This window comes from Paramisgurnus dabryanus, chromosome 8, assembly GCF_030506205.2.
Source record: "Paramisgurnus dabryanus chromosome 8, PD_genome_1.1, whole genome shotgun sequence".
Taxonomy (NCBI): Eukaryota; Metazoa; Chordata; class Actinopteri; order Cypriniformes; family Cobitidae; genus Paramisgurnus; species Paramisgurnus dabryanus.
Window position 1 is genome coordinate 16315698 of NC_133344.1, and position 10454 is coordinate 16326151.

A 10454-nucleotide genomic window follows, 5' to 3' on the forward strand; every position below is an offset into this window, starting at 1 on the left:
AATTCAACCTTGGCATTGCAACAGGCACTTCAATTACTAAATACCTACCTAAAAGAAGCGAGAACATATGAATGAATCAGATTTATTATACGGGATAGTGATGGAACTTTCTGACATGCTAGATCAGCACAATATCTTTCCCCACAGCGGAGTTAATGAGAGTTTTCCCCCCTTTCCCTCCACAATCAGCGCCTTGTGGCTTGGGTCTCGTTATACACAGAGATTTAGGCTATTCGATGCCTGTTTAACGTCCGCTAGCACGTCATATCCAGAGGGTTTTTATGCGATGCTTTACTTTTTCTGCTGCTTTAAAACCTGGATTATCATCGAGTTTCACGCACATGAGGAAATAAATGAAGTAACAAAGTTGCAGTAAAAAGTGCACGCAGATTTTAATTATTTCAGTGTCATTCGTTTGGCTCCAATTTTCCTTAACATTATAAATGAACAGACTTGTCAAGTCGGAGACTTTTAAAATCATTTGAGCTTGATGTGATGTTATTAACGTTGTTGTATTAAAGCCATTTTCAAACGCCTGTGATTTTACAGTAATCATACATTGTTGCTGTTGGACCTGGCGCCCCACCGCAGATGTGTAAATACCCCTTGTCAAGCAAAGCCTCAGTTTATGTTTTCTAAAAACTGAAAAAGTTGAAATTCGTATTTTGTGGCAAACAGACAGATAGCAAAGGCAAAGATTTAGAGTTTAGTATTGCATGCTCTGTGTTTGCATTTGCCTGCTTTACCCTCTCTCTGCCGTGAAGCTTGTGGTTACGAAATGTTTCCGCTTGTTTGAAGCGGAGAGGCTGGGCAGAGCGAGTCGTCGGCAGGGTCTCCGCGGATGTAAAGAACGCGCCCGTGTGCGCTCGGTCTCCCGTTACGCGCGCCTCCTCAGAGGGGCAGTACTTGCTGGGGCACCGCGGGTTTCTTTTTCTCGTGTTCTCTCACAGCTGCCTGCAGAAACAAGAAGCTTTACACATCCAGCAGACTTTGCAAAGTAAAATAATGTCGATTAATGATCCAGTATAATTATATTGATTAAAACTCAGAGGCGCAGAGGTTTTTACGATCGTAACTGAATGAATATAATTTTCACCTTTTTGATAGTACTCAGCATATTTGTTTCTTCTTTGAACCCCTTTACTTTTGGTATAAAAATGCATGATTAACAAAATTTGATAATTAAATTATTTTAGTATTTTTTTAAATTTCGATTTTTTTTAATTAGAATTCGATCTTAAATATGTTTGCTGGGTATTTACTTTGAAATCTTACAATGTGCAATTGCAGGTCTCTTTTGTAGTAAACCAGTATTATGTGTCCCATATTATTGTACACTTTATTATAATCACTCTCATGTTATAAAAATTATTTAGCTTATTCTTTCACTCCCTCTCATATATGCGGTGTGTTGATCTCAAGTCTGACGCGCGGCAGACAGGATGGAGCATTGATAAATATCCCTGTTGATCACTTGATTGATTACCTCGCGCAAAGGTCACGCGGGCGCGCGGTAATTTCCTTGTGCCCGCGGCTCCCATTTCACTTTCAGTCTGGCGCGAGAGCCCCTGACTTTACAAATTATGTTTTTTATCTTAACCCTTTCCTCCCCTCTTTGCCATCATACTGAATCTGGCCATCGACCTCTGTGCGCTTTCTATATAACGCTGGGAGAGGGCAGATATTTAATTACTGTAGGTTGGAGTTATTAGAAAGTAAACTGTGTCCTCTCTCTTTGATGGGCAAGACAAACTCATAATTTAGCCGCGTTTCCAAAAGGGTTCTGGCCTCAATTAATTTTCAATAATTACAGCCCACGGGGTCTTGACTGATCCTCACACCAGTGCGCCAGCTATACGCCATCTCTGGCCGACGAGGTCAGACTATCATAATAAAATATGCACCGTGTACAGCGAATGGATAAAACGGTGTCCATTTAGATTAATGGGAACGCGAGGTAAAAAAGTAGACCTGTAACTGTTGAAGCTTTAACTCAATGCTCAATCTCTCTATGTCGCTTTCCATCCATCTATACTATTTATCTGTTTCTTTCTTTTTGTTTGTTGCTATATTGAGATTCTTATTTTTATTCTGAAATGCTTCTTATTAATTGTTTCTTGTTGGGCAACAAATATCTATCTTTATTTAGGTTTTTTATATATATAAAATTAAGAGACGAAATATATTTTTTTTTTAAACCTTTTTGGACGAGTTACCAGATAATTACATTTCTTAAACAGTTGTCATAAATTTTTAAGCTGTCAATTTATTTGTTATAGCTAAATGAAACAAATTAATTTCATTTTTACTGTTCACTATAAGGATGCTAATTTCCTTGGAAAGCCATATTTTGCAGCAAGATTTATTTTTAGTTATTTATTGTTCTCTTTGAATATTTGTGTCCAATTGTGAAATTTTGTGGATGTAAGCAAGTGTTGTGTTGTATGGTCACTCGCATCTTATAAATTAGTTAAATTAGGGATTTGCGTCTGTTGTTTGCCTTGCACTGTTCATTTTTATGCAGAATTGTGTCAGATTAATTGGATTCGTTTTAGAAATACCTAATAATCAATAACCCAAGCGAGAGGAACGCGACCCTTTAAAAGGTTCATGGACAAGGTCAAAATGATGTCACGCGCTTCTAATTAATGGGCAATTAACTTAATGACCCATGAGTTTCCCAAATTCTCACCCATCTTTAAACGACTAACAAAAGCCAGATAGAAAATAAAATATTATATATTAATATTTTATATAAATAATAAAGTAATAAATCATAATATCTAATATGTTCATTATAACCTATATTACCAATAACGCAACTAATTTATTTAATTTAATGAGCATTGCTGGGCACCGACACAAATGCGTCCCAAAACCCATCAAAAAAAAGTCACTGTTGGTTTTACATGAACAAAAAACTAAGCTCATGAATAATTCTGCAGTGGGGCTACTTTTTTTTACAACATTAAACGTTATTAATCCAGAATATAGGCATCGGAAATAATTTATTTTCGTTTTGAGACTTTAAATGGAATGAAAATTTAGCCCGTGAGTGAATGTACCCTCTGTATGCCTGGTGTATGCACGCGCACATTCATGGAGAACTTCATAGATTAATAATTGTCAGTGCCGCAAGAAAAAAATTCAAACGGGCTGCCCTCGGTGCCGACTGCCCACGCACGGACTGAAGGAGGAGGGGAGAAGTGAAAGTTTTTCTCCCTTTTTTTTTTTACTAATTTCATAAAATCATAACGATAGTCAGATCTCAATTAAACAACATAAAACGTTTAATAAAAACGTTTTGCAATAGTCATTTACCCGAAGAGTGATTAATGCGTCTTCATTTGAAGCACAACGACCGGGCGCCTTGGACGCTCGAGACTGTTTCATTATAATTAATGTCTCCGGTTCCTCGTGGACCCGGAGGTCGCGAATGGCTCCGTCCCGCGCCCACTGATCTCTGAAGATCTGACACGAGAGGGATCTCGCAGCCTATTGCAATCTGACAAGATCCGTAATACTTGGGTGATGAATCGTTCCAAACTTTTTTGGCGATGCTGGCAGCTCGGGGGTGTGCGCATGTGCGAAGGTGTCTAAACTGACAATGCTGGAGAGATAGTGTGGATTGAGAATCACAGAGAAAAAGGACAGAGGAAAAAAGAAAAAGGAGGAAAGATTCGAGAAAAAATCCGACAAACCTACGCCAAAAGACGGGTATCATGAGGTCCAAAGGCAGGGCAAGGAAACTGGCCACTGGTAGGTGCAACATCTCCTTTTTAGCCCTTTTCAAACTGCCATCTTGTACATGTGTATGCTGCATATAACGTATAACGAGTTTTCGATTTTAAAACAGTTACAGATAGCACTCTGATCATTCGTGTCAGCGGACTGTTTTCGTACTTTTGAGTTTGTGAGAGTTAAAAAAGAGCTAAACGCGAACCGTAGCGCGCGGTCGGACATTGTAAACCGAGGCTGTGAAGTGACAAAAGTTGCGCGTGCCGCACAAACTTTACGCGCTGCATGTTGTAATCGCGTTTTGTATTCAAATACCGATCGCTATGATGCTATAAGTATGTATGCTAAAACAACGCTGTTAGTCAAAGGTTTTAAGGCTCCGGTCACATCAATTTACAGCCGCGTCTTTGATAAGACAGCTTCCCCATAATAGTCGACAACAGAAAGGCAAATGCGGAGGCACGCTTTTCAATGCAAACAGGTAGCTTACAGCTGATGTTACGGCTGGCATTTCAATGAATTTCACGTGTGCCATAGCTTAACTGGATTTGGGTAAATATGCTTTGAAGTATTTTTAATTGCGTGATGCATTAACATCGCACTTTTTTCTGTGTAATTGTTAAGGCTGGTTGTGCAACAAGTGATCAAATCCCGTTATGAATTTGTGTTCCGGTATGAACAGCCCGGAGAAATGTTTTTGTTTGTAATGGCACTTTAAACGGTGGACTGTAATCTTAGCTTTTGATTACGGGTTGCCTTTGGCGCTTGTTTGAGTTGACGTTCAATGCGTGTGTGTGTTTTGCCACGCCACGCCACAACACAAGCACAAACGCAGAAACTGAACATCAAGTGGGTAAGTGGGAAGTTGTTCCCCTCCGCACTGGAATTATTCGGAACGAATGTATTTCGCTCAGGTCTGTGAATAATTCTCCCCCCCCCCCCAGCGCAGCAGGCTGCTGACTTTCTGATTCGAGCAATTTTCCCTTCTGCTGTTTTCCAATAAACTCTCATTGTGGTCCACGCCACGGAAATCCATGCAAATATTCCACAAGATTTGAGTTAATTCTTCACTGTGTTAGTAAAGCTTAAAATCTTGTTTTAATTGCACAAAATATATCAGGCCCAGTTTAAAGAATGCATGTCTTTATTATTTTATATATGCATTAACAAAAATAAATTATTTTTAAAATTATATAAAAAAAATTCAAAAGAAAGTACATACTTTGTGTCTATTTGTTAGGAAATTAATAGACATTGGAAGCTAATTAATGGAGTTCGAAAGAAGTACAGTAAGGTAAGAAAAGAAGCAATGAAAACAAGTAAAGGATCGTTTTGCTCTTGAATTATTGTTTCCTTTCCTGTCGACAGCACCATGATGGGCTAGACACTGCGCGCCCCGTCTGGACAGAAACAGGGGTCGCGCGGGTCTTATCCGTTCAATAAACTGCTTCTCGAGCCCTATGCCCTGCCATTGTACAGTCAGAGATTTTTTTGCGCACACCAGCAACTTGTCAAACACGCGCTCACGTGCATACACTCTCTTCTATCCACGGGCTTACACACGCGCGTGCCCAGACCTATGCAGCTTTATTTCTTTATTGTTATTTTGCACCATGTGGGCTATTCATTATTTATAACATTTCCACATATAAATGCACGTTTTATGAGAACCATTTCACAACAAACTATTTTACTCAGATATTAAACTTTGATATTTACAGATCATTAGCATAATAGCTCCACTTTGTATGCGGCGTTTGAATTTTCCATTAGATTTTAATCTTTATGTGAATAACTTGCAGTGCTTAATGTTCTACATCAGTACTAACTACATAAACTGCGGAAATGTAGTCATGGATATTAAATAGTAATAGTAAAAAAAAGTTACTGGAATATGTCTTATGATTTGAACTGTTATTGTTGTAATAAATCATAGGAGGGAGTTAAATGTAGACTTTTTAAAGGAGGAAACATTTGTTTGCGGTCACTTTGTCCTAATATTCAGAGCAACAGGAATCTCCTACACCACATGGAGAAACAAATTTCACAGAAACACACCACTGCGTCAAAACAGACAGGTTGACAGATACACAAATAACAATGCATTTCTTATAACTAATTGGTTTGATTGTGGGCGCAAGCTTACAGATTTTAAACTTTATAGTCAAGGCCCTCGACATCGATTATTTACTATCTGACATGGGTACATTTAAAATTATTTACTCAAGATGTAAGATGATTTCTGCCTATTAGGTCAAAGGGAGAGAATGATTTGGCTGGCGAGAACCGCAACTTTCCCGCGAGACTCTGGCCACTCTGGCCTCACGCCAGTCCCTGCACTGTGTCAACACTTAATATTTAAATTCCCAGACTCTTCATAACGGGGTCTGTCTGCCGATAAAACGCGCACAGTTCAAGACTGAACAGCTACGGGCTTAATTTCCTTAAAAAAAAAATTAAAGCCCGCTCCTCGTGGCCTCTGCTCGGCGCGCAACACTCTAATCGCGCGCGCTCCAAGTGATGTGTGTGAGCTGGAAAGCTAATAAAAGTCAGTCGTTTAGTTAGGGTGTGTGCACGAGACGTGGATTTGGCCAGCAGTGCCGGACATTTCACCTACAGGTCCAACAGTCTTAAATTGTCTATAATGTTTCGCCCTACAGTGCCAACTCTCTTATATCCATGGGCATGATGTTGCAGGTTTACTGCGAATATGGTAAAATTACACCGTGTGGGCATAAATAATGACATTTAACTAACAGGGGTCAGACTATATTGTTGTAGCTTAATTGTATAAAGCACTGCGTTTTTGCAGCACAACGATTGAGCTTTTGATTCTCAGGGAACACACTGATAAAATAAATAACTTGATTGCACTATAAGTGCTTTGGATAAAATATCTGTCAAATGCATAAATGTAAATGTCTGTATTGTGAATGAATGAGTTCAGGACCTGATAAGAAGCTTACTTGCACAAGCAACTTAAACATTGATATCTGCCAGACATACTTATGGTTGTAAAAATTACGCATTTGTACATTTGTGATTTAATAATGTCTGTTCTTTAAGTCATACGTGAATAATGTAAGACAACTGACTGTAAAATAAGTTTTTATCCTTGCATATTTGTTTTGTGTTTACACTTTTTGTGCTTTATTTTTTTAGGACAACTATCATTTATTTTAAAATACAAGTAGCCTATTTGATATACATTCAGAAACTTTTTTATTTCTGTGCACTACTGCGCCTAAATATCCTTAAGCTGCACACGTTTAGCAAGTCTTTCGTTTGTGCGCTTGGATGTGCGTCTTCAACAGCATCGGTTTCACGCCACGTCTGTTGTTTTGACTTTGATGTGACTCGGTTCACCGTGAAAATGTCCAAACAACGGAGAAACACCCCGACTCAGCAAAAGGAAAAAAAGACGGAGCTCAACATTTAACAATGTGACATTCCGCGTGAGTGAAGCGCGTGAGAATAAGCTCCGCGCGCGAGCATATACTCTCCTCCTGTCAGCGCGCGACCGGGCACTCGTTGTATTCCGCATTGTGCAATGGGCCGTGCTGCTCCGTCCCGCGTCCGCTGCCCTCGCCTCATTATCGAGCCTATTCAAAACGGGTTAAACGGATCAGGTCGGTTTAAAAAACGAGAGCGAAACATATACAGTGAATCTGAGAGTTGGAGCTCAATTTGTAGACCATCGCAAAGGTCATGGGTTCGAGTCCCAGGAAACACACAAAATGTGTATGCACTTAAAGCGTTTGCCAAGTGCATAAACGTAAACAGAGTTGAACAAATGTGAATTGTGAACCACGTCTGGCCATAACCTATTTTCTTAGGCTCACTGCGAAGAAAAGACAGACAAAATATCTTTATATCTGTCTGCACTTTGAAAAAGTATAAATCTACTATATTCATGTCTCAATTTTTTACCTCTTGAGTAAATATTTACTTTTCCCCCCACCCCTGGCATGATGTACTACAAAGTTTTTAGTTGAGTTCCTGGGATTGTGAAGTTTTCCCGTGGGGACTCGATGTAGAAATTCCTGTGCGTCTCTCTTGGACTGTTTGCATCTCCATGAGTTGGTGCGCTTAGCTCATTTCTAAAACGCTTATTTTTTGTTTAAGACACCCGGCCGGGGTGACAGATGAGTTAATTATGGGTAAAACAGTGGGCTGTGATAGGGTCAGTCTGAAACAAGGGTGGCGTTCCCAGGCATTGAGTGTGTGCATCTGCGTTTGTGAGAGTGTAAGATTGAGAGAGTTGCGAGCCACTGTGGGTTTTGATCATGATTGATCGCGTGTTCTCAAAGGATTGATTGATTAGCCAGAAGCCGCCGGGTTTAGCCGAAAGGTCTGCGTATGTCCTGGGAAATTAACTTCTTATCTGGTTGTGTGAGATTTCATCTGGCAGAAAAGAGAAAGGGATGAAATTATGAAAGAGATTCATATGATGATGATGATGTTTTAAATTGTGCGTGAGAGCGTCAGGTAGAAGGCGACGAGAAACACGAGTTTCTGTGATTATTTGTATATGTGAGAGAGGAAGGAGTGGGACGTAAATGACAATAACACAGTTACCCTCATCCATCAACACCCCTATAATACCACAGCTCTCTCTCTCCCTGCTTCTCTCTCTCTCTCTTAATAATGACTCAACGAGTGTCTGCGACTACTGAGAGTGAATTGAAACAGCCAGGTCAACAGTTTATTTGTCTTCTGCTCTGATTGGTCAGGGGTCAGGGCATAAGGATGTTTATTTGGAGATTTGATTGGTGTGACTGATGGTTATGTCGTTTTCGTCCAGAGGGAATTATGGGGGTTGTTGTTCTGTGGGTCCAGTCACGTTTATCCCCAAGCGACAGGTTTTGAATCAGTTTACCCAGCCTCGGGCCTGACTGAAGTCAGACTGAATCAAACAGAACGCAGACTTAGTAATAAGTCAGTGTCAAGCCAACACCCCCGAAACCATCAGATGTCACTGTTTGACTGGTCTTGACTCATCTTAACTAGAAGAGGAATCACGATTCACACCGTTTCAGGCTCAAGGAGGGTTTTTAGTAACTAAAATGATTTATTTAAAAAAAAAAAAAATCTTAAGTTGGGGATTAGGCCACCGTAGACGTTTATGCCTCATTGCTTGGGCGACCTCTGCGTGTCTGCCTATAACCATTACTGTGAGCTTGCTTAGGAGTTGTTAATATGTTGCTTTGTGGTTGCTAGGGCGTTCTAGGTTTTTATATGGTTATTTACTACCTCAAGCTATCTATGCTTCAAGGAAATCCTTAAACTTTCAGAGACTTACAGTGCAGCGCGCCCTCTTTGCTTTTTTGTTTATGAGTTTACCTTGCAGAACAAACTAGAGGTCACTGTAAAGTTTATTTCCCTCGATTTCTATGTAGATTCAGTGAAGATACGTCTGAACGAGTCTGACTTGTAATGTGGAAGAAGCAGGTAAATCATAATCAGATTCTGTTTGTGGTGCCTGGCGGCCCTCAAGGGTGTGTCCTTCACGAGTCTGGGTTAAATGTTTGTACAGAATTAATATGGGTTTGTGTGTATAGGTGTGTGAAAGAGAGTCCGAATGAGAGCAAGGGTCGGACGTGCAGCCTGGGTGCCGGTTGGACATAATGGGTATAGTGTGTGCGCGCTTGCGAGGCCTGGGAACCTTTCGGTTGTGTTTACCGCAGGGAAACCAGTACCAGCGCAGAACAATGAGTAAAACTCTCCCTGCCCTCACTCCTAAGGTCAAACTGTCTCTGATTAAGATATGAGCACATACACAGGCACACACGAACACACACAAAGGCTCACCAGTTTGCTGTCGACAGTCTGCCCAGGGCGTGTGCCAAGGTTGAGGTCATTATCTACATGCAGTCCCAAAACCGAGCATATTTTTGTTCGGTGAATATGCGTGTGTGTAAATCAAACTTTTATTAACGGGTGTGCATGCTGTTGACTTTATTTGTCTGCTTGTTGGTTGAGCGGGTACCACCCTTCAGCTATTGTCTGTGTGAATGCAAGTGTGTGTGTGTGTTTAGATGGAATCAGTATTCCTGAGAGTTACCTGCATTGTGTTTAGATGTATGTAAGCGTGTGGGAGATCTGGGGTGGTATTGTGTATGATTGTCTCGCAATCTGGATCGTGTACCCACTTTCTCTATTTGTCAAGTGTTTCGTGATTGGGTTTGCGATCTATGGCATGTTTTATACTGTAGGTAAAATCCTCTGGAAATAGGGAGGGAACAATGTACGTGCAGCTAATGACACAGGACAGCAGTAGTACAGCAGGTACTAAGATTCATGCAGGTTAGCAACAAAAAAAGTTTGTGACGTTTAAAAAAAACAATTAAGAGTTTGATTCCAAAATGAGATGAGTTCCTTTTTTATTGATTGTGCATTTCAATTAATATCAATCAAACTGCAGTTGGTTTGTATTGATTTAAGCCCTCATAACTAAAAAATACAGCTCCTGTAAGTAGCACAATAAAACACAATACAGGGCTCAGCATTTAGGACTGCCCAGTGGCCCGGTTCAAGCGTGAGAGACGTTCAGGCCAGTAAAAAGTGTTGTCACTTGCCCAATTGGGTAAGCAGACATTTACTTGGGTAAAACACAACGAAAGAAACAATGCAATATTTTGCACAGTTTGCTGTCAGTTTACAGGTAAAGCAGAAAAGTTGGGAACCTTTTATCTTGAAACATGTCTGTTGTATAT

At 40.3% G+C, this 10454-nt stretch overlaps 1 protein-coding gene across 15 annotated transcripts in view; it reads left to right on the forward strand.

Annotated features, from left to right (window-relative positions):
- The first annotated feature begins 3289 nt into the window (after positions 1-3289).
- Positions 3290-10454, forward strand: part of mecom (MDS1 and EVI1 complex locus) — a 204964-nt gene continuing 197799 nt past the window's right edge. For 7 of the 15 annotated variants that reach the window (XM_065280685.2, XM_065280691.2, XM_065280686.2 and 4 more), the window contains exon 1: positions 3292-3759. In XM_065280685.2, coding sequence (XP_065136757.1) covers positions 3723-3759 — 37 coding nt within the window. In that variant the 5' untranslated portion in view covers positions 3292-3722. Of the gene's footprint in view, positions 3760-10454 lie in introns of all 15 variants that reach the window. The other 8 variants (XM_065280687.2, XM_065280701.2, XM_065280692.2 and 5 more) reach the window with 3 other exon arrangements.